This window comes from Megascapheus bottae, chromosome 9 (genome assembly GCF_031878675.1).
Source record: "Megascapheus bottae isolate mThoBot1 chromosome 9, mThoBot2.hap1, whole genome shotgun sequence".
Taxonomy (NCBI): Eukaryota; Metazoa; Chordata; class Mammalia; order Rodentia; family Geomyidae; genus Megascapheus; species Megascapheus bottae.
In genome coordinates this window covers 21,724,042-21,749,259 of record NC_143517.1, presented here as the reverse complement: position 1 = coordinate 21,749,259, position 25,218 = coordinate 21,724,042, and the positions used below count along the sequence as shown (strand labels likewise).

The following is a 25,218-nucleotide window of genomic DNA, read 5'->3' as shown; positions in this document are numbered from 1 at the left end:
GTCTGTAGTCTGAGTAGTAAGGCAAGTGCATTGCTTAAGCTCATGGGCCAGCCTGGGTAATATAATAAGGATCTACTTCACACACACACACAAAACCTACTTATAAATCTAAATATATTGTATCAAAAAAGACATTTCACAGTTTACTTGGTTCTGGAAGGAAAGGGGGATTCTAAATCATATAAAAGCCTTTTTCAGGGACAGAGGATTCTCTTAAACACATGTTTCAGAAGGAGAAATGACACAAACTAAAAAATGACTGTACTCTACTTGTAAAATGAACAAAAAGGTTCTAGCATGTTTAGTGCCTATCTTAGTTTTATAATGCAGTTTTACTAAGACTGCACAATACTTAGTAAACCCCTCTAACTCCAGTTTGCTTCTCTATAAAGTTGAATGTTAGTATCACTTATCAGACTTGTATGAAGATGAAAATGAGATGATTTTCATTTATCCATGCAAAATTGCACATTACCAACTATATTTTGTCTGTCAGCCATTGGTTTTTACTGCTGTCAGTCTGTTTTGTTGTATAGTACTTTCTGGCTTGTGAGGATGCCATTATTAATACTTTTTAGTTGCAACTTGCAGCAGTAATTTTCCATGTGGTAAGGGTGAAGAAACACAGGACATTGTGGGGTCTCCCTTCAGTACTGGAGTTTCTTCTTAAGCTTCTTAGGATGACACTTTCACACTTGAACTATGCCTCCAGTCTTGGTTTTTGCTGGTTATTGTAAAGATGGCTTTGAACCTTCCTCATTCAGTTTCCTAAATAAGTAACATTATATATGTAAACCACGTATACCCAGCTAGGATAAAGAGATGATTGAAGGAAGAAAGATGCTGTCTGGTCCACATAAAGTTACTGCACATTTACTGCCAACTTTTCATTTTTTAAAAATTTTCTGTTTTGTTGCTGTATGCCATTGTATCTTCCCTTGTCATTCTTAAGATGTATAGTAAAAATGGAGACAAATGAAAAAAAATGTTGAGGAATATTGGTAAATCAGTTGCTAGAATTGAAATTTTGGTGATACTCATGGTAGGATAAGTTTGTCCATTCCAAATGGACATGGGAACATTTCTATTGTTTAAACTGGCTGTAAGGTTGATGAGGCTCTTTTAGTCACTTCAGTACTTCTGATTATCTTTACTAACTAGAAATTACTATTTTAACAAACACCTTGATAGATGTCATTTTCTGTATAAAATATATATTAAATGTAAGAGTTTTGAGATGCCTTAAATTATAAATGTAAGTGCGGTATTGGTGGCTCACACCTGTAATCTTAATAGCTCAGAAGGCTGAGATCTGGGAATCGTGGTTCAAAGCCAACTTAGGCAAAAAAAGTCTGTGAGACTTATTTTCAGGTAACTACAAGAAAACTGGAAATGGCACAAAGTGGTAGAGTATATTAACAACCCCTCCCCCACTCCCACCAGAGAGAGAGGGGGGGGGAGTGTGTGTGTGTATGTATGTATGTATGTATGTATGTGTTGTCTGTCTATAAATGTAACAGAGAGAAGTAGAAAAAGGAAACAGATCTGAGTGTGGAAAAAGGATAAATGATACTGTTCACCTCTTTTATTTATTTATTTTTTTGTGGGTCATGGGACTTGAACTCAGCCTGGGCACTGTCCCTGAGCTCTTCACCTCAAGGCTACCACCCTACCCTTGGGCCTGGGCACTGTCCCTGAACTCTTCACCTCATGGCTACCGCCCTACACTTGAGCCAACCCCCACCTCCCATTTTTTTTTTTTTCTAGAGGTGTATTGTAGATAACAGTCTCAGGTCCTTTTGTGCTCCGGCTGGCTTTGAACCTTGATCCTCAGATCTCAGCCTCCTGAGTAGCTAGGATTACAGGCATGAGCCACCATGCCTGGCTTTTTTTTTTTATTTTTATTTTTTTGCTAGTCCTAGGTCTTGAACTCCAGGCCTAGGCACTGCCCCTGTGCTGCTTTTGCTCAAGTCTGACATTCCACCACCTGAGCCACAGCTCTACTTCTGGCTTTTTCTGTGTATGTGGTATGGAGGAATCAAACCCAGGCTTCGTACATGCTAGGCAAGCACTCTACCACTGAGCCAAATTCCCAGCCCCACTATGTATATGTTTGTAGCTTTTCTATTAGTCAGATTCGGAGAGAATACTCATTACTGTGTGAGAAATCTTTGCCCTTGGCTTGAATGAAAACGGTGGTGCACATCTGTAATTCCAGCTACTTAAGAGGCACAGGTAGGAGGATAAACAGGCTGAGGTTACACCTAAAGGACAATGGCTGAGACCTTATCTGAACAATAAATTAAAACAAATCATGTCTGTAACCCTAACTACTTAGGAGGTTGAGATCTGAGGATTGTGATTTGCAATCAGCTTGGATGGGAAAATCCTTGAGTCTCTTAGCTCCACATAACCACCAAAAAGCTAGAAATGAAGCTGTGGGCTTAAGTAGTAGAGCACTAGCTTTGAGCAAAAAAGCTCATGGACAGCATCCCACCCCAAGACAGGAACATAAACAAAATAAAGGTCTGGAGGTATGACTCAGTGGTATTGTACTTGCCCTGACAAGCTCAAAGTACTGAGTTCAAACCCCTGGCCCTGACAAGCTCAAAGTACTGAGTTCAAACCCCTGTACCACTAATTTATTTCTTTCTTTTTTTAAAAAATCTTTACCCTTGTTTAATTAGTCAATGTTTACTTACCTGCATTGAAATTGATGATTTAATTTTTCAGACAGGGGAAAACAAAGGATGGAGTGGTCCAAAAGCTGGGTTTCCCGAATCAACAAATAACAGTAAGTTCTCAATTCTGTGCTATTTGCACTTGCTGTTCATCAGTGATGGTGACCGGGTTTGTCAGGAACCTAGATGCTGTGTGGAGTACTGTGGAGGATCCCAGGAAGTCTTAGTGTTTGTTTTCTTTAATAACTAAAAAACTAAGATACAATGGCTAAATTGGGATGAACATGTAACTCGTGTTCAGTGCTTGTTTGGTAACGTGCAGTGCCCTGGGTTTGATCTCTAGTGCTGCAAAAGACACAACAAACAACATAACAACGAAAACTGCAGTTAGACTACTGTAGACTGAAACATCATTTTATGCACTTACTGATAACATTTTAAAAGTTGTCATTTTCATCTAAATATCTTTTCTTGTGTGTTTGTGCCATTATTGAGGCTTCAATTCGGGGCCTGGGTATTGTCCTTCAGCTTTATTGCTCAAGACTACCACTCTACCACTTGAGCCACAGCTCTACTTCTGCCTTTTGTGGTTAATTAGAGAAAAGGTTTCCTGGACTTGGTTGGCTAGGCTGACTTTGAACTGAGATCCTCAGATCTCAGCCTCCTAGAATTACAGGTGCAAGTCACCAATGCCTAGCTTGAAATACTTCTTAATAAAATAACAAACATTTATTTGGAAATCACTTATTTGTCATATCAGCTGTCTTCACATTTGCAATTTTTTTCACATTTCCAATTTTTTTCTTCTGCCAGTCCTGGGGCTTGAACTGTCCTTAAGGGGCTCGGCACTATCCTTAAGCTTTCTATCACTTGAGCCACAGCATTGTTTCTGGCTTTTTCTGTGTAAGTGATACTGAGGAATCAAACCCAGGGCTTTGTGCATGCTAGGCAAGCACTCTACCACTAGGCCACACTCTGGCCCCAAACACATTTACTATTTTTTATGTATACACAAAGTATATGTTATCATTAATTTGTTCATCCTGTTGTTTTAACATTTCTATAAACGTTGATTATAATTATAATTGCTTAGTCACAAGGGTTGTTTTTTAGAATTTAAAATAATTTTTTATTATTAGTATACAGAAGGGTTACAGTTACATAAGTCAGGTAATGAGTACATTTCTTTTTGGAAAGAAGGGTGACAGTGTCACCCCTCCCCTGCTCTCTCCCAGTTTTTCCCTCCCATCTCACCCACAAGTTATGTAGTTCAGTTTCCACATAGTGTCTAGCGAGTACCACTGCTGCATTTTCACCCTTTGTCCCATTTTTTTTTAGTTTTTTAAAAAATAAACTATTAAAGCAAGTAAGTGTATATCAGAAATATAAGTATAAAATTGCTCACAGTCTTGTTCCACTTACACTAATGTTATCAGACACTTCAGAAATCAGTTCTATTTTCTCTCTTTTCAAATGTGCACAACTAAGATATTTTGCTTTGAGCATACGAACATTTTCATAACAGCCTCCTTTCCCCAGAAAAGCATGTGCTTTGCCTGAAATGACCATTTTGCTGTAAATGAATGAATATTCACCAATGAAAATAAAATCTAATATCTAACTTTTCTCTTTTTTAAGTAGACACTGAAAAAGCTTAAGTGTCAGTAGTCACAGGTCAATGTCTTGACTCTTTGGTTTTGGCAATGCACATGATACATAGTAAAACTTGCAATAATTCTTATCAAAGAATTTAGTTTTTGGATATCAATCCAAACCTCTTGAAATGACTATTTCAGTGAGGTAATAATAGTTAGTTCCCCCCAACCCCCATTTAAAAGTTAACTTTAAGTAATTGTATATAGGGGCTTCAATTCAAAGTGTGGTTTATGCATACAGCGCATCTTGATCAAGGTCACCCTTCCACGTCTTCCCACATGAATCCCACTACAACCCATCCCCGATTCCATCGTCACATATGGATACTGAATATTATGAGTTTATTCACCCACCCCTTTTCGTTTTATTCATATTCCACAATACCCTTTGACCTTAGACCCTTCTAATAAAACGTTTCAGCTTTCTGCTACGAATTTTGTTAAAGCTGTAAGTTCAGAGAAATTACACCATTGGAATCCTTTTCATATACAATGTTTTAGTCAATGTGTTTGTGTGTGTACACATGTATATGGCCTTATTTATTTATTTATTTATTTATTTATTTATTTATTTATGTATGTATTTATTCATTTTGCCAGTCCTGGGCTTAAGCTCAAGGCTAGAACTCTACCACTTGAGCCTCAGCACCACTTCTGGCTTTTTCTAAGTATGTGGTACCAAGGAATGGAACCCGGGTCTTCGTGCATGCTAGGCAAGCACTCTGCCACTAGGCCAAACTCCCAGCACCTATTTATGTTTTTTTATATGCTTGGGTAATTTAAGTCTGTTCTCTGACCCCTGGCACTCCATACACATCAGTGGTAAATGTGAAAGACAGAGCATATAGCCCAAGGAAGAAATAGACTCAGTTGAGGATTCTTAGAGTTTGTGTTTAACCCATTTTTACTTTATAAGGGAATGTAAAAAAAAAATAGCACTTGGCACACTATGTGTTCCTAGTAAGCTTATGATGAATGCTCATTTCTTTTCATGCTCTATTTTCTTGCTTTTGGTAGAAAATTATATTAATGATATATATAATTCTGTATATGTTGGACAGAAATTTTATTTTATTTTATTTTTGCTAGTTCTGGGACTTGAACTCAGGGCCTGACCACTGTCCTGGAGCTTTCTCATGATTAGAAATCTACCACTTGAGCCACAGCACCATTTGTGCCTTTTTCTGTGTATGTGGTACTGAAAAATTGAACCCAGGGCTTCATGAGTAGTAGGCAAGCATTATACCACTAGGCCACACTCCTAGACCAAAAATTCAATTTTTTTTTGTTGGTCATGGGACTTGAACTCTGGGCCTGGGTGCTGTTCCTGAAAACTTCAGTTCTAGGTTAGCCCTCTACCACTTGAGCACAGCACCACATCTGGTTTTCTGGTGGTTAATTGGAGATAAGGGTTTCATGGACTTTCTAGTGCCCAGGCTAGCCTTGAACCATGATCCTCAGCTCTCAGCCTCCTGGGTAGCTAGGATTAAAGGCGTGAGCCACTGTACCCTGCTTAAAAATTCTAATTTATATATTATGGAAAATATTAATTTGTCTTCTGCTTAATCAGTTCTATAAGTTTAAAATTCTACTCTACACAATTTTTGTCCTTTGATGAATATCTGTATTAGGTAAAGATTTGAGTAAGGGACAACACTTATAGGAGAATATAGGAATCTTAGGTTACCAATGCTGTTTTACTAACATGTTGTCTGATCCTGAGCAACACATTCTACTCAGTGTGCTCTCTCAGTGTGCTCCATACTAATTTATAATGTTCAGATTTTTTAGTCATATAACATTTGGAAGAGGATTAATCATTCTTGAATAATACATGAAAAGGTAATGTTTCTTTGGGGAAAATTCTTCTGTTTCTAAAATGGCTCTTTTGCTTATGTTTTCTTTCTCAAACTTTACATTACTTCAAAGTATTGTAACTTTGAAGATTAAATTTCTAGTCAGTCATTATTTGGATAAATAAAGCAGAATTAATGTGGAACTATATGTACAGAAATTAAAACAAGTACAGAAACTGGAAAAGAGGAAGAAGGAAATTTTAATCTGGTATAGCTAGCACCTATGTATGTAAACAAAAACATTTATGTACATGTGAATTTAATTTTTGAAGTGAAAGATATTTTTGTAAAGATTACAGTCATAAGAAACTGCTAACAATTACAACTAAAAAATAGCTTACATGGTCTGCAAGTGAATGTGATTACACAGCCTCAATTTATTTTTCTAACTTGATTACCTGCAGCTTTAAAGTGTGGACCTAATTTTGTAGGATTCTCAGTCTTTCTTCATAGTACTTAAATTCAGGAGAATGTAGGTTATTTTAGGTGTGTTTTTACCCTTGGAATCGCTGTCATAATTACATTGAAGTGTAGTACATGTAACTATAATGTGAAGTTTGTGTTAAATTTAGCATATGGCAATTTTATGCTTGATATATACATAAAAAGCCAGCTCTACGAATGAATGATGAGCAAGATTTTAAATGAATTTTAAATGTCTACTGACAGCTCATGGAAAACTTTATAAAATATTTAGATACCGTTCAGTTGATAATATCTTTCTTTGTATTCACATTCCATGTCTTATTAATACAGGGTTTTATTTAAAGGCAGGTTCATTATTTCTTAAAGGTGAACTCTAGCATAATTCAAAATTGGACTATGTTCAAAGTTATTCACTGGTATGTGCCGAATCCACCCACTAAAAGATTATTTGGAGGCATTTTTCACATAAATATTTTTCCGTTAACCTTTTAAAAAGTTTTATTTAGTCTCTGTGAAATATACTACCTCTTCTAACTTCATTAGAGATGACTCAGTACAAATACTTGGGACAGGATAGACGTCTTATTAACATTTTCGTGGCCTACTTGAGTTACCAGAATTTAAAAAATTACTTCTTTTGCATGTGTTAAACACTGCATCCTGAAGCCAGAATACTGTACTACCCTTGTTATGTTATTGGGATAGATTCCTGCCTCATATTCTGTGTACTGTGTTCAGAACCTTTTTCTTCCCTACCCACCTCCTGCCAGCTCCATCCTTCTCTTCCCCTCACCTTCACTCCCTCTCTTCCTTCCTCCCTCCCTCCCTAATTGGGAGGGAGGTTATTTTTAAGATAACATATTAGTTTATATTTCTTTAATAGTTTTGGAAGAGTTCCCTGAACAAAATGCTTTGTGGAGCTCCCATAACAGAAACCATATTGTACTGAAACAATTAGAATAGTTGGAGCCTAGTAGATTTAAATGTAAAGCTAAGTCATTCAACTTATTTATTCATTTAGATATGAATTCTAAAGTATAAAATTGGAAGTATAAAAATGTAGCTGGTCTGCAGCAATCTTTAGAGAGTTTAGTAGATTAAATAGGCAGACTCTTGCTAGCCAGGTTTTCTCCACTGTGATCAAAGGAAGAAACATCCAAATATTTCAGAAAAATACCTGCCCATTGATATTGGTTACTTGCCTGGATGGTGAGAAGCTGTGGTCTTCTTTTCTCTTCCTTTCCCAGTCCAATCATTTGGACAAGGATTTTCTTTATGTGCTCACTAAATCTAGAGGTGGCGTTCCATTTGTTTCTGTTTTAGTCATGTTATTTGAATCTGTGCTTAAAGACTTATTCATCTAAAGGAAATAAGTTGACATTGAAAGGCTTTAAGTGGGTAGCATATTTGTGGAAAATATTCTTGGGAAAGACTGTGTGAATTTTTAAAATCTGAATGAAGTTTTTATGAACTTAAAATCTTACTTGAACCAGGTACTAGTGGCTCACATCTATAATACTAGTTACTCTGGAGGTTGAGACCTGAGGATTTTGTGCAGAAATAGCTCTGATAGACATATCCTTGAAACTCATATCTCTGATTAACCAAGAGAAAGCTAGAAGTGAAGGGCATGCATGGCTCAAATGATAGTGTCAGATTTGAGAGAAAAAGCTTAGCAGAAGTGTGAGGCCTTTGCTAGGTGCCTGTGGCTTACATCTGTAATCCTAGCTACTCAACAGGCTGAGATGTGAGAATTATAGTTTGAAGCTAGTCTGGGCAGAAAAGTCTTTGAGACTCTTCTTTCCATTTAACCACCCAAAAGCCAGGAATAGAGCCATGGTTCAAGTAGTGGAGTGCTACCCATACCCTCCTTTTTTGTGTGAGTCCTGGGGCTTGAACTTAAGGCCTGTGCACTGTGTCTAAGCTTCTTTTGCTCAAGGCTGGTACTCTACTACTTGAGTCATAGCACCCCACTTTTGGCTTTTTTCTGTGTGTGTGGTATTGAGGAATTGAACCCAGGGCTTCATACATGTTAGACAAACACTCCACCACTAAGCTACATTCTCAGCCCTAGAGTGGTAGTCTTTTTTTTTTTTTTTTTGCCTGGGGCTTGAACTCAGAGCCTGGGCGCTGTCCTTGGACTTTATTTTGCTCAAGGCTAGTGTTCTGCCACTTGAGCCACAGTGCCATTTGCAGCTTTTTCTATGTGTGTGGTACCAAGAATTGAACCCAGGACTTCGTGCGTGCTAGGCAAGCACTCTTAACACTAGGCCAGACTCTCAGCCCTAGAGTGCTACTCATAAGCAAAATCTAAAAAAACAAAAGCAAAACCCTCAGGAACCGCACCTGGATTCTATTTTTAAAGAAACAAGACAATACTTGATATACTATTCAACAATATGTTGTGAGCATGATATACTTCTGAACCTACTATTCGGTCTAAAATCTAGAACATGGCCCATCTGATCATCTTTACCTTGCTGTTTACTACCTTACTTCCCATGCCCTTCCCCTCAACACAAGTGCCCCCTTTGTAATTGCTCCCTTCTTTATCCCTTAGTTAATCAAGTTAATATGAGTCTGCAGCAGAACTTGTTTAATTTTGCTTATTTTAACTTCAGAAAAAAACAGTATGCAGGGGCCAGGAGTTTGGCCTAGTGGTAGAGTGCTTGTCTAGCATGCACGAAGACCCGGGTTCGATTCCTCGGTACCACATACATAGAAAAAAAAAGCCAGAAGTGGTGCTGAGGCTCAAATGGTAGAGCTAGGAAAGGTATAGAGCTAGGAAAAGACCCGAATAGCTAAATCAATTGATCCTGAGCAAAAAGAACAATGCCAGCTTTAGAACATCCTGCAGCATAGTAACAGCTCCGTCAGCTGCATGGGATTAGCATAACACACATAGACAAAGGAACAAAATGGCAGATTCTGAATCAAGCCTGTCATTTCACCTCAGTTAAAATGGCTGGCATCAAGAAAACAAGCAAAGGGAGGGATTGAGGTTTGGAAGGAATACTTGTTCGTTTGTGTTGGTGTTTTTTTTTTTTTTTGCCAGTCCTGGGCTTGGTCTCAGGGCCTGAGCACTGTTCTTGTGGCTTTTTCCTATGTATGTGGTACCGAGGAATAGAACCCGGGTCTTTGTGCATGCTAGGCAAGCACTTTAACCACTAGGCCAAACTCCGGCCGAATCCTTGTTTTAATTAGTGTAGCTACCCTAGAAATCAGTATGGAAGTTGTCCAAAAACTAGAGCTTCCACATGACCCTGCCACACTTGTGGGTATATGCTTGGAAGAAGCAAAGCAAGCATAGAGATACCTATACACCCTTGTATATTCACAGTAACCAAGATAGAGAATCATCATAGTGATGATGATATAATCAGCCCAGCTGTCTCCCAACAGATGAATGGATGAAGAAAATGTAACATGTATGCAAAGAAGTATTATTCAGCCATAAAGAACAAAGTAGGTCATTTTTAGGAGAATGGATGGACCTAAAAGATAAGTATGTTTAACAAAATCAGTTAGACTCAAGATAAATCTTTTAAAGGGAATAAAATGGTATATTTGGAAAGAGGAATGGGACCAGTTGAAGGTGGAAGGAGGACAAGAAAGGATAGTAGGGGGTGTGTGACTATGATCAAATACATATGTGTTTATATGAAAATATTATAAACCCATTATTTTGTACAGTTAACATATGGTAATAAAACCAGCTTTTTGAACATTGTTTGCAAAGAAATAGAGAATAAAATAGTGGTTATCAGACCCTGGGAATGGAGTAGGGGCAGTGGGGGAGGAGTTAGATGGCCAATGGAACAGTGGTACAGTTGGAAAGAGGACTTATTTCTAATGTTCTATAGCATACAGGAAAACTGTGGTTGAGAGCAATTAATTGAATATTTCAAAACAACCAGTGTCTATATTGCATGTTTCAACATAAAGAACTGTTATGTCTGAAGTGCTAGATAACAAGACATGTCAGTTACTCTGATCATGATGTACACTCATATTGAAATGTCACAGTGTCCTATTATAAGTCACTCTGTATCAATTAAAGATACATTTAAAAAGAGAATATGGATACTTTTAATTTTGGTAGATGTTGCCCCATTATACTGAAGTTTGCATTTCTGTAGGACTTGAACGCTGGGCTTGGGTGTTGTCCCTGAGCTCTTTAGCTCAAGGCTACCACACTACCCCTGGAGCCACAGCACCACTTCCTGTTTTTTAGTGGTTGATTGGAGATAAGAGTCTCAGGGTCTTTAGTGCCCCAGCTGGCTTTGAACTGTGATCCTCAGATCTCAGCCTTCTGAGTAGCTAGGATTACAGGCGTGAGTCACCGAGTCCTGCTACCAGTTTGCATTTGTATCACCTATATCTGGTTTTCTGTTTCCTACAGCTTCTTTCAAATTTCTAGATTTGGCCACTCTAATAATTCAAATATGGTATTTATTATACTTTCGTTTTTTATCATTCAACGAAGAAAGTGAAGGGAAATTTTCTTTTAAGAAAAGATAGTGTTGCGCCAGGAGCATGGTCTAGTGATAGAATGCTTGCCTAGCATGCATGAAGCCCTGGGTTTGATTCCTTGGTACCCCATACACCGAAAATGCTGGAAGTGGTTCTGTGGCTCAAGTGGTAGAATGCCTTGAGAAAGCCCAGGTCCTGAGTTCAAGCTCCAGGACTAGCAAAAAAAAAAAATACAGTATTATGTGGAAAATATCTGATCAATTGCTTTTGCTCTCAAAAACTGTTTGTGCATGGTACCTGTTACTGTACGCCCTGTAATTTTTCGCTTGGTATTTCAGGACTCTACATTGTCATTGGTGCTGTTATTGGTATTCCAACTACCTCATAGAAATAACACATTCTTTTCTTCATAGACTAATTTCCTTTGGGTTAGAGCATTAACTGAATTCCTATCAGGATGTTCTAAATCTCAGATTGGCAGTCTTTGAAAGGTGATTTATTACTAATAATTTAATCTATCTGAAAAGACAGATTCTTGGAATGTGGTGTGTGTAGGAGGGAAAAAACTGCAGGAGTCACAGGTGAAAAAGTTGGAGCATGTTCAGCCTGGTGTTTTATCAGCTGAAAGATTGAGACTCAGCTGATTTTATCATGTATTAGAGACATGCAGAGTGTAAGGGAGACTTCAAATCACCTCTTCACATTCCATGGTCTGTTCATTTGTCATTAGATGACACATTTATTTCTAGCTATTTTACGTGCTAATCAATGAGTAAGAAAAAAAGAACAAAATTTAAGGAAGTCCACTAAGTTAGGTATGTGTGCATATTTTGAAAGAACTTTTTTGTATCATGTCCTAGGATCTTTTTTTTTTAAATCACTTAGGACTTTTTTTTTTTTTTTGCCAGTCCTGGGCTTGAGTGCAGGGCCTGAGCACTGTCCTTGACTAGAACTCTACCAGTTGAGCCTCAGCACCACTTCTGGCTTTTTTTTTCTATGTATGTGGTACTGAGGAATCGAACCCGGGTCATCACGCATGCTAGGCAAGCACTCTACCACTAGGCCAAACTCTCAGCCCGGGACATTTTTTTTTTTTTGCCAGTCATGGGCTTGAGCTCAGGGCCTGAGCACTGTCCTTGGACTTTCTCAAGGTTAGAGCTCTACCACATGAGCCTCAGCACCATTTCTGGCTTTTTTCTATGTATGTGGTACCGAGGAATTGAACCCGGGTCTTTGTGCATGCTAGGCAAGCACTCTACCACTAGGCCAAACTCCTGGCCCTAGCCCGGGACATTTTTAAATATGGAAATTATCCAAAGTATTGTTTCAAATGTCACATTGATATTTGGGTGGATCATGTAAAAACACTAAATGGCTGAGAAACTTTGTGAAATGTTTGTTTTAACTATTGTTACATCAGTAGAACAGACATCTGCAGTACTTGATTTTTTTCTTAATACTTAAATATGTTCTGCAAGAGTCCACTTTTAAAAACACTCAACAGGCTTTTGAGGCAATGTTATTCAAGTATATATTTTTATTCCAAACTTTCTGGTTTGTGTTAAAATGATTCATAGACTACAAGAGCTGAAAGAGACTTTTCGTGTTTTCTAGTAGAATTCATTTTACAGATGAAGAAAGCAGGATAAAGAAGCTATCTGCTTCCTCAGCTTGAGCTCAGAGGGCTGGGCTCCAGGGTGATGCACTAAGTACTTTTTTAAAAATATTTTAAAATTGTTACTGTAAAGATGATGGATGGAGGGGTTACCATTTCATAAATGAGGTAAGAGTACATTCCTTTTTGGACAGTGTCACCTCTTTCTTCATTTTCAACATAGAGTCTACGGAGTACCACTGCTCATTGGTTTACCCTTTGTCCCTCCATTTGTGTGTGCCTCTTGTCCCCCAAAGACAGATAAATGAACAACCAAGACAAAAAGAAAAGGAACAAACTTTTCCTGTTTCCATTTCCTGGAATTCATTCTGATAAATATTATTTTATATGATCAGAGGCACAGAAGCTTTGAGTCTTTGTATTCTTCCCTTAAGCGGATGTATGATCCTTTGGTCTTTGTGAATGAATGCCTAGAGTCCTGCATAATTTATCATGTCTGGGCATTTACTACTTTTATTGTTATCTTTACTCTGATTTTTTTGCCACATTTTGTGCTAATATTAATACATATTTTTATCATTTAAATTTTAATGATGTATTATTGCATTAAAATACATAGGATCTACCCTCTTAAGTGTGTGTGTGTGTGTGTGTGTGTGTGTGTATGTGTGTGTGTGTGTGTGTGTGTGTGTGTTTTACAGTTTGAATTCAGGGCCTGGGTGCTGTCCCAGACCTTTTTGCTCAAAGGCTAGTTAGTGCACTGTCACTTGAACCACAGCTCTATCTTCAGCTTTTTGGCAGTTAATGAATATAAGAATCTTGTGGACTTTCTTCTCTGGGCTGGCTTTGAACCACTATCCTCAGATCTCAGCCTTCTGAGATCTGAGGATTACAGATGTGTGCCTGGCACCTCTCCTGATTTTTAAGTGAACACTGTATTACTGTTAGTCATAAGCACAGTTTTACATAGCTAGTTTCTAGATTTTTCACCCTATATTCCTGAAACTCTGTGTTAATTTAGCAGCAACTTCTCATCTTTTCCTCCTCTAGCCACTGGAAAATCCCATTCTACTTCCTATTTCTATGGCTTTGTCTAATTTAGGAAATTCCTGTAAGAACAATCAGGGAGCCTTTGTCCCGAGATAAGCTTATTTTACTTGGCATAATGTCCTCAAAGGCTCATCCATATGAAAGAATTTACTTTTCTAAAATAGCTGGATAATATTCTATTGTATGCATATGCCACATATTCTCTATCTTTTGATCAAGTGGACAATTATGTTGTTTCTGTATGTTATAGATTAATTAAAATAGATCACAGGATCTATTTATTTATTTGCTTTTGAGGATCTTCCATATTGTTTTCCACTGCTACTGTACCATTCCACTTTCTCATCTACATTGCATAATTGTTCAAACATATTGCCAACATTTGTTATTTCTGAAATTTAACATTATTATGTTACAAATTTTTAGCTACTCCTGTCTTCATTTTTATTATTATTATTATTATTATTATTATTATTATTATTATTTTGCCTGTCCTGGGAACTGAACTCAGGGCTTGAGCACTGTTCTTGGACTTTCCTTGAGGCTAATGCTCTACGACTTGAACCACAGCACTGCTTCCAGCTTTTCTATGTGTGTGGTACTGAGGAATAGAACCTGGGTGTTTGTGCAAGCTTGGCAAGCACTCTACCACCAGGCACAATTGCTGGCCCCTCTTGTCGTCGTCGTCTTCTTTTTTTTTTCCCCCCAAGAGTGACTTTTTATTTTCACCTTATACCTAGGAAATTTTTTTTTCTTCTTAAAGAGATACCAACTGTGTTTAGATTGGAGTTAGGACTTTGGTTCTATTCTCACCCTTTATTTGGAACAGGGGCAGCATTACAGTTCAGATCATTAAACACAGTTGATAAAATATTGATAGTAAGCAGGACCTGAATTCTGGGAGTGGCTTTCTAGTTCAGAGGATAGGAAGACAGGTCCAAGATCATCTCTAAGAGAGAACCATATTACTTAGTGAGCTACCAAAGGGTTTTGGCTTCAACTCACTAAGGGAAAGGAGTATCGGTCCTGGTCCTGGTCCTGGTCCACCATCCGTATTCATGATCTTCGCCACAGCAAATCACAACCTCCAATTTCTCAAAGTAGTTGTAGGTAGAAGAGGACAACTAACTCCAGACTGACTTATTAATTGATCTGAGAGACTACTGAAGTGTCTTCCATTCACGAGAGTGACAGTTGGAGCAAGGAGCCTTTCATGTGCTCCCAGTTGTTATACAGTGCACAGAGGCTGGTTAGTGTTAGTCCTGCCAGTCTGCCTCGTGCTACCCCTTGAAGGCCACCTGTATACTTGTACAACGGACCTGTCAAGGTTCCAGCAGCTACTGTGTTCAGGTCCTCTTGTGCTCCTTGTGAATTCTTGCTATAGAGCAAAGCCAGAGAACCAAAGTATTAGCCCAGAGTGCTCCTGGGCTAGGTACCATATTCAAAATCTGTACCTTTCTTGGTTTGGACCAGGCCATGTTCTGTGTTTCCTTTAGTCCTAGCCGAAGACCATTCACTGCCCCGAATGCAGCCCCTGTCATGCAACTTCCTCTAGTGGTAAAGAAGGCTAGTTAAAATCTGCCCCGGGTTTTATTGACTCCAGTAGGTAAAATAAACTCATCTGTGTCCTACACCAGATATTGTGGATCCACATTTAAATAAGGAGACAGAGGGTTCATACCAGTTAACGGCACGCCGGCCAAATCTGCGTGCCAGTAGCCAGCCCCGTTAGCTCTGAAGAAGCCGGCCAACCCTCTGGTGGTCTTGTTGCCACTTCCCGCACCACCCTCCATGGTGTCATGCCGCCTGCTTCAAGCTTGTCAGTCTGCAGTCTCGGGCCTGGCTGTTGCTCCTCAGTGACCGCGGGAGAGCCCGCCCCCTCTTGTCTTATTAAAAAAAAAATTGTAGACCCAGGAGTGTGACACGGTGGTAGAGTTCTTGCCTAGCATGCAGGAAGCCCTGAGTTCAGTTCCTTGGTACCACATATACAGAAAAAGCCCAACGTGTTGCTGTGGCTCAAGTTAGTAGAGTGCTAGTCTCGAGAAAGCCCAAGGACAGGCAAAGGAAAGCCCAGGCCCTGAGTTCAAGCCCTAGGATTGGCAAAGTATGTGTGTGTATATACACATATATACATATATTTGGCTATATATATGTGTGTTTTGTGAAGGTGATATACAGAGGGGTTACAGTTACATAAGTAAGGTAGTGTATACATTTGTTTTTGAACAGTGTTACCCTTTCCTCATTTTCTCTCACTTAATAGCTATCTTTAAGTATAAAGCAATTTCTCCTGCTTGTTTGATTCATATATCCCTAATGGTAAGTGATGATGGGCATCTTTTCATATATCTGTTGTATATCTCTGGAGAAATATCGATTCAAGTTATTTGTCCTGCTTTTAATTGGATATGTAGATTTTGATTCTTAGTTATTGACTATCATCCCTAACTTGGTTTGCAAATGTTTTCCTTAGTTCTAGATGCTGGATTCATTTCTGTTGATTATCTTCTTGGCTATTGGTTGGATGGTCATTCTGATTGCTTGTTTTGCTCTTGTTGCTTGTGCTTTTGCTGTGGACCCTAGGAAATCATGGCTGAGAACTGTGGTATAAAACTTTCCCCTCTGTTTCTTGTAGGAATTTTATAGTTTCAGGTGTTGTAGTTAAAGTTTTTCGTACATTTAGGTAATTTTTGTGTGTAGTGTAAACTAAGGCCCCGTTGTCATTCTTTTGTATGTGTATATGTCCAGTTTTCCCAACCATTTGTCTCGAGGCCATTCTTTGTTCATGGTATGATCTTGGTACTTTTCTCAAGATCATATATCGCCAACGTAACGTCAGTTTCTGGAGAATTATTTTTTACTTGAATCATATTTCCCTTTTCCATCATGTGTCTGTCTAACTTTACTTTGGAAACTATGTGTTTGAAAAAGCATCTCATTATTTATGAAGTGTTCTTACATAACATATGATCATCAACAATGAGCCTGAATGAGATTCTGGGGAACCCTAAACCCCCTTTTCTTTGGAGGGGGGAATTTCTTTTCATAAATGTGGTGTCTCTGAGCCTGTACATTCAGTTTCCCAATTAGAGAAGCTTTCATGTTTCTCTTTCAGGAACTTTTAGTTTCTTGCTGCCTTTGGCATGGTAGGTTCTCTGACTTTGTAGTTACACACAACTCCACTCCTTCTTCCCACCCTCAGTGGCCAACCAGATTCAAAAGTGTGTTCACCAGGAACTTGCTAATAGTACCTTTGGCTGCCCTATAAAAGAGAGTGCTAGGTTTACATCTTATTCTTTGTCATCTCTCCTGTGGGAGGATATTCAGATGGTGTGCCTTTTCTCAATCATGGTGAGCTGGGACAGCCACAGCCATCTTATCCTACCTTTCTCCCCAATGGGAGCAATTGCTTCCTTGTTCTGTCAACACTTCCAGAGAAGTGAGACAAAAATGAATCCCTAGAGCAGTCTTGTCAAAATCCAGGACATATTTTACACATTCCAATCTTCTTTACTCAAGGGAGAACTTGTGATCTGGAAGATTCTCTCTTAGTGCTGGAATTCTCACAAAGGCATTTTGGTCTGAATATCTCTTGGGTCTATAAATATTTTGGGTCTGTAAATTGTGTGTGTGTGTATGTGAGTGTGAGTGTGTGAGCAGCGCCCGCATGCTCATACACATGATATTCCTGGGGCTTGAAATCAGGGGTCTGGGCACTATCCCTATGCTTTTTAGCTTGAGGCTAGGTCTCTACTGCTTGAGCCACATCAGCTATTCTGGCTTTTGGGAGGTTAATTGGTGATTAGAGTCTCACAGACTTTCCTGCCTAGGCTGGTTTAGAATCTTGATTCTCAAATGTCAGCCTCTTGAATAGGTAGGATAGTGGGCATGAGCCACTAGCACTGTGCTGTATATCATCTTGAAGTGGGTGTTTTTATATAGGGAGTGATTACTGTTCTGCCCCCTTGTATAGTCAATTCTTTATTCAGTGCTTTATTTTGAGAAGATTGTATACTTTCACATAGTTCTAACAATCAATGCAAGGATATCCTGTACTAAATAACATACAGTAACATCTTTTAAAACTACACGATGTAGTTTCACAGCTATGATACTGAGACAAGGTAGATACAGTTTCCTTAGGTTGTATGGTCATTGTATGTTTACTTCTTATGCAGAGTGTCATATTATTTCCAGAATTAAATTTGTTTTTTACTATTGATGTTTCAAGGTTCTTTATATGTTATTGATTGTAATAATTGAATGCAGTAAATTGGACAGACTGAGTAATCCAATGTAATTCTCTCTGTTTTCTCTTTTTCTTATTTTCTGGGGAAGAAGGGGTGCTTAAACTCAGGCCATGGGTTCTGTTCCTGAGCTTTATTGTTCAAGCCTAGTGTTCTCCACTTGAGCCACAGCTCTCCTGGCTTTTTAAGTAGTTTATTGGAGATAAGAGTCTCATTGACATTCCTGCCCAGTCTGGTTTTAAACTTCAGTCCTCAGATCTCAGTTTCCTGAGTAGCTGAGATTACAGATGTGAGCCATCCGTCCCAGCTGTCACTCCTTAAAAGATTATTTTAGATATTTTACTTATTTTTCTGCTCCAAATAAACTTGAAAATAATTTGTGTTTATCTGCAAAAAAAAAGTCTTGGTCAGATTTTGATGGAGATTATATCAAGTCTGTACATCAGTGTAGGAAGAATGGCAGGCATCTAGTTTTGTTGCCTCTTGCCCCTGTTTACATATGTGTCCGATTTTGAGGCTTGAACTCAGGGCCGGCACACTGTCCCCTGAGCTTGTTTTGTTCAAGGCTAGTACTCTAACACTTGGAGCCACAGCTCCACTTGTGATTTTCTAGTGGTGATGAGTCTTAGGGAGATAAGACTCTCAGGGACTTCCTGCCTGGATTGGCTTTGAACCGTGATTGTCAGATCTCAGACTTCTGAGTAGCTAGGATTATAAGCCACCTGGCTCACATCACAATTCTGTTTCTTTGTATGTTCCTAAAGTGTGCTGATAACTGGATATTTTAGCAAATAAATTTTCACAGTTGTAGAAACCAATTCCTTCTGTCCTATACTTATTTTTGTTAGTATTTGTCCATATAATGGCTTGGCTAGAATATTTGTATAAAGCCCATTTCTCTTACAGTGTAAAGCCCGTGGTCTTGCTCCTTAGCACATTTTAAAGCATGTGCCTGGTCACCTGGGATGACAGTGGATGTATTAGGACTTGTTGATGGCCTCTGTTCTTTTGTCCTTTGGTAAGCTTTCTGCCTCTGTTACATCATATGCAGCTGTTGGGCTGCATTGATTACTGACTTATGTTGTTCTTGGTCTGATCCAGTTAAATTTTCATTGTTTGAGACAGATCTTGAAAATGTGCTTTCAGGCATAAGACTTTTAAATGCCCTATTTTTCCAGTTCTCTTTGACAGGCTAGTGATTACAGTATAGCTTGTTGTACTCAGAAACCACAGTTGTTTTCAAGAATGCCCTTAGGCTTGAACTTTCCCACGTCCTGTATCAAATGAAGTCATTTCCTTGAGGAGCTTTGGTGTTCTTTGGATGCTTCTCCTCTTGGGCACAGTTTCTGGACCACTGCCCCAGTGTGGAATTTGAGACAGTGGCCCATTTCTCTTGGAGTGACATCCTTGCTTTATGCACAAGTTGAGGGGCTGGGTGATTTCTGTGGCCCACCAGTAATAATATGATACTCTTCTTGAGCTTTCTGATGGGAAATCTCCCTTCCGGGAAGAAGCTGAGGAGAGCACGGCAGTGCTCAAGGGTTGGCACCCGGCTGGTGCAGAGCCTTTGCTGTCTTAGTTACAGCTTTGCAGTAAGTATTACTAAGCATCTTCCAACTTCTTGGGTTCCATTCACCAGTAAGTTAGCTTCTGTAGCTTGGAGCTGGGAGACCTGAGAAATTGTAGCAACCTGCCCCGTTTGCTGAGATTTCATGTTGCGTAATGGGAGGTGGAGGGGAAAGAGAGCCCCATCTATTAGTCACATGGAGGTAGAGGGGAACCGCATTGTGGCTGTTTCTGCTGACCTGGTGTGGGGAGGAGAATACTAGCTCCTTTGTCACTTTCTCTGACATGGTAATGTCACTTTGTAAGAATGGGAGACCCCTCCCTCCTTTCCCCCCCCTTCCACCTCCCTGCTGCATGCCTTTGGGATATGAATAGGAGTATGAGAGTATTATTTTGTATGTTTGACAACACTCTGAGTTTTTTCCTCCATTCCCCGTTTTTCTCCACTCCCCCTCTCTCAAATTTTGTGACAGTAATTCCCATGTGGCTAAGCTAGCCTTGAATTCCTCCTGCCTCAGCCTTCCAAGAATGGGGACTGTGTGGGTACACCCAACCCTGTAAATGTTCTGCCTTGCTAGGATCACTCTTTTCTGGTCTGAAATTAAGCATATTTTTATAAGTCAGTTTTAAAATTGGATAAGTCCCTAATATTTATACAGTTTTTTGTTTTTAGTCAGTTATGGGGCTTGAATTCAGGGTTGGGGTACTGTCCCTGAGCTCCTCAGCTCAAGCCTAGTGCTCTGCCACTTTGAGCCATAGCACCACTCCCAGTTTTCTGGTGCTTAATTGGATATAGGGGTCTCACGGACTTCATAGTGCCCAGGCTGGCTTTGAACCGCTATCCTCAGATCTCAGCCTCATGAGTAGCTAGGATTACAGGAATGAGCTACCAATGCCTGGCTACTTATACACTTTTAATTGGTTCTTTTCATAATATTGTACAATCTTTCACAAGTGTCTTAGTATACTATTTTTTGGTAAGTTGTTAGAGTTAGGTCATAAAAGGATAATTGAAAGAGAGTATTATGTAAATTCTTTTTTCCTGTAATTGTGCTTAAATTTTTCTGTTCTGCTAACAAGTTGCTTCCTTGCCACAAATACAGTATGAATGTGGCCAAGTGCATTATTTTGGCATGCCTCCTAAAGGAGTCTTTCACAATGAGAATATTTTGAGAATATTTTTTTTCCAATAAGTTAAATTTTCCTGGCCTTCATGTCCATTTTTTGTGTTTCTGTATGAGGTTAGACTTTGAGGTCATTGAACTTGGAAACTAGGTTTGAAAAGGAAAGATGAGATTTTTTTTTTCCCCCTTTTTGTCTGTCATGGGGCTTAAACTCAGAACCTAGACACTGTCCCTGAGCTTTTTTGCTCAAGGCTAGCACTCTACAACTTTGAGTCATAGCTCCACTTCCAATTTTCTGGTGGTTAACTAGAGATAAGAGTGTCATAGACTTCATTACCCAGACTGGCTTCCAACTGGGGATCTCAGATCTCAGTTTCCTGAGTGGCAAGGATTACAGAGGTGAGCCACCAGCATCTGGTGAAACTTCATTTTAAGTTCAGTATTTGGACAGTTTTTCTTTGTTGTAGTATCAGAATATTTCAAGAATGAGAATATCTAGAACTTCTTGAGTATGTTGATGTAAAGAACAAAAGTTTTTGTTGTTTGTATTACTGATTGAAATGTGGTTACAAGTGTTGACCCAAAAGTCAGATGCCAGTGTTCTGGTCCCCAAACCTGTAACTTCACTGGATGGGACTTTTGGCTAGTTGTTTAACCTCTCTGTGCTTTAGGGCCTTCCAAAGAACTACAAATGAGGACATGATGTCCATTCATATCTTCTTTTGTGAGGATACTGAATAATATATGTAAAGCATTTGAAGCAAGCCAGAAAGATGGCATACCTTCAAGAGTTTTAGCTGTAATTTGTGCTTGTACTATTTATTAGCTGCTCGAAGATACTGACAAAACAAAACAAAAACACATGCTGTCCGAGGATACTATGCTATACTTTTGGGGCCCTGCAGGGGCAAACATTCTAGCATGTGTTTTATCCTGCCCAGACTGTGTGTCATTTATGTATCATAGGCACTTATTCATTTTTCAATCTTGTTGCAGTTTTAAGGACATAGGCATCATAGAGTGTGTTTCTTCTCCCTGTCCCTCTCCCTGTCCCTGTCCCTTTCCCTCCCCCTCCCTCCCTCAGTGTATATAATTTGGTGTCACTAGGGTTTGAGCCCAGAACCTTTTTGCTCACCACTTGAGCCATGCCCAGCACTTAAAACAGTTTAAACTGTAAATAAAGCTGACCAATGGGGATGGTCTCTGTCGTATGACATATATATACTTCATTTACCTATACTACTGATTGTAGGTGACTCATTTTCTTCTTTCCAATTTTGTTTTCATTGCTATGGCTTTGGCTTTCTCAGAGATGCACATAGCTCTGTAATGAGAAAGGTTCATCCTTGAAAAAGAGTTAGCATTTCTTGGGAATGCCTATTTCTATCCAGTTAGCTGTTTATACTGTGGTTAATTTGGCCACATACTAGGTGAAAATCAAGCTACAGTTGTTTTTTTGTTTTGTTTTGTTTTGTTACTTCTGGATACAGGCATTTTCTGTGGAGCCCAGGTTAGTATTGAATTTGCGATCTCCTTGTCTTAGTCTCAGGAGTGCTGGGATTGAAGGCATACATATGCCACTAAACCTAGCTTAGCTTGTTCTTCATTGTTACCCTATAATTCTGTCTTCATTTGTGTCATTTTCAAAGCTGCTGTGAATCATAGAAAAATGTTGAGTGCAGGGGTGGGGGGAAGGGAAATGGGGACCAAGACATGAGAAAGGGTATCAATGTATGTGAATTAATGCACCTTCTATCTGGCGAATATAATGTAACCCTTCTATTAATTACAATGAAAAATATATGAAAAAAAGAAAAATGTTGAGTGCTTCTTAAGTGTGTCATTGGGGGAGGGCTGTCAGTCCTTTTGGAAGCCCTGCCTTGCTTCCCCCCCCCCCACACCTTTCTTTCTTTTCTTGCCATTCCTGGAGATTGAACTCAGGGCCTGGGCATTTTTCCTGAGCTTCTTTTGCTCAAGGGTTGCACTCTACCACTTGAGCCACAGTGCTCTGTGTATGTGGTACTGAGGAATCAAATGAAAGGTTTCATGCATGCTAGGCAAGCACTCTACCATTAAGCTCCATTCCTAGCCCCATAGGAATTTCTTTACTCTCAAGAAGCTAAAAGTCAAGCACCTAGAGCCTGGGTTGCCTAACCTAGACAAATAAATGGAGTTTACTTCTTAGATTAGTTAAGCCTTAGTTGCATTGAACTGGCTGAATTGTTCTTATAGGAGACCTCTTAATATAATGGGTAACTATTCTATATTCTAGGGACAGTAAAATCAAAACTCCAATTTCACTACTTATCTGTATGACCTTGAATTAGTTGCCTAACATTTCCATGCTTCAGTTTTGTTTTGTTTTCATTTCTACTATACGGAAATGGTAATGCTCACCAAGATGATAAAATAGTGTCAGTGTTGTATCTTCAATATAGCTGTGTATAGTGGTTACAACCTGACAGTATTAAAGTGAGAGTATCAAAGGGGGAAGATCAAGAATATGAGATGTAACAGGTCCATTCAGAAAGCCAATATCTGAAGTTCATTAGAGAAGCTTAAGTTCAGAGAAGGCACAAATCTTAAGATGGCTTTATAGATGTTAGCGTATTATTGCAGTATGACAGTGATTATGTAGAATAACTGAAAGATGTTTTGGACAAAGTATAGAAAAACAGGTTTAGTCACATCTACTAAGCAGAATCATAAATTGTTATAGTTTCTAGGAGACGTAAACGACAAAATAAGTTAAAGATCCTTAAGTGTCATAAACTCACTTCTTCCTTGATGATACTGTTGCAATTAGGTTTGCAATGTTAAGAACCTGATGAATCCTGACTGCCCTATACACTGTTAACTGATACTCAAGCTAAAAATCATTAAGAAATTGACCACAGACCACCTAAATCCTCATGTGTTTTTATACTGTGACTATGATTATCTTATTGAGTTGAACCATAGACAAGAATCTTGTCTTATTCATGAAGAAAAGTTGACTCTGGCATTGTTGTATAATAAGAGAACCTCAACTTCATGAGTTCTAATTCTGTGAGGTACTCTGTCTCTTGAGTTTTGTTGCTATTGGCAAACATATTACTGCTGTATAATAATAGTGAAGTAATGCTATTGTTGATTGTTTTCTTAAATTGAGTGTATCATATGAATTTATAGTTAAGTCTAATTTGTAAATAACTATATAGTGTATGTGGATAATGAAAAATAGCAATATAACATTTCATGTATCCAGTTGGCAAATATTTTTACAACTTTAAACTATAACAAACTGTACTGTAAATACAATTGGGTTGGTTTTGACATGTTTATAGACTGAGAATGTTAACATTTCTGTCTTTTCCAACTGAAGTTGCTTGGTATCCTTTTGCAATCTGTCTTATCATTCCTTATAACTACTCAAAGCAACCACAGACCTACTTTCCTGCCATTGTTAATAATTGTATTTTTGTTGTTGGTTGTGGGACTTGAACTCCGGGCCTGAGTGCTATCTCTGAGCTCTTCAACTCAAGGTTAACACCCTACTCCTTGAGCCATAGTGTAACTTCCAGTTTTCTGATGATTAATTGGAAATAAGAATCTCATGGACTTTTAGTGCCCAGGCTGGCTTTGAACCGTGATCCTCGGATCTCAGCCTCCTGAGTAGCTAGGATTACAGGTGTGAGCCACCATGCCCAGCTAATCAGTGTATTTTTTCTTTAATATATTTTTATTGTAATTAATAGAAAGCTTACATTATATTCGCCAGATAGAAGGTGCATTACTTCACTAACATTGATACCCCTTCTCATGTTTTTGTCCCACTTCCTTCCCCTCACCCCTCGCCTTAATCAGTGTATTTTTATTGCCCCAAAGGTAAACATTAAAAAACTATAATATTCAATACTAAAATGAGAAGCAAGGTACTTTTCTGTATTTCTAGGGATATGAAATTGGTAACATTTCTTTGGATGAAGATTGGTATTGTTATAGTATTTTATATATATATATATAAATATATATATAAATCTTAACTAGCAATTCTGTTTCTGTTCAAGGAAATAAACTTACATAAATAAGGTTTTATGTTGGTTACAATTTCAAATACTGGAAACAAATTATATGTGTAGCAACATGTAATTTCCCCCCTCTAATTAGCATAAATTAACTTTGCAAAGCGGTTTCACTGTGATACTTACATATATGCATATAATATAGTTTGATAAAATCATCCCATTTATATTATTTCTTCTTAACCCCTGCCACCTCCTCTCACCTTTATAACATTTTTAGTAGGTTTCATTGTGTTATTTTCACATGGATTTCTATCATGTTTACCACCCCATCTCTTTCTCCTTTTCATTAGTTACATTAAAAAAAAAATCCTGCTTTTACACCTAGGTCAAGTTGTCGTTATTTGTTTTTTATGTCTAGATACCATGTAAACCAAAAATGTGATAGTTCTGAGCTAAGTTTGCCATGCTTAACGTGGAATTTCGGTGTGTGTGTGTGTGTGTGTGTGTGTGTGTGTGTG

The 25,218-nt window shown here is 38.6% G+C and overlaps 1 protein-coding gene and 1 pseudogene across 7 annotated transcripts in view; one reads left to right on the top strand and one right to left on the bottom strand.

Moving 5' to 3' along the window:
* Stau2 (staufen double-stranded RNA binding protein 2) overlaps nt 1–25,218 on the top strand; it is a 616,065-nt gene that overhangs the window by 480,156 nt on the left and 110,691 nt on the right. For all 7 annotated transcript variants that reach the window (XM_090338967.1, XM_090338966.1, XM_090338968.1 and 4 more), the window contains one exon: nt 2,734–2,794. In XM_090338967.1, the coding sequence (XP_090195093.1) occupies nt 2,734–2,794 (61 nt within the window). The remainder of the gene's footprint in view (nt 1–2,733; nt 2,795–25,218) is intronic.
* On the bottom strand, nt 14,936–15,549 carry LOC150058880 (mitochondrial import inner membrane translocase subunit Tim23 pseudogene; annotated as a pseudogene).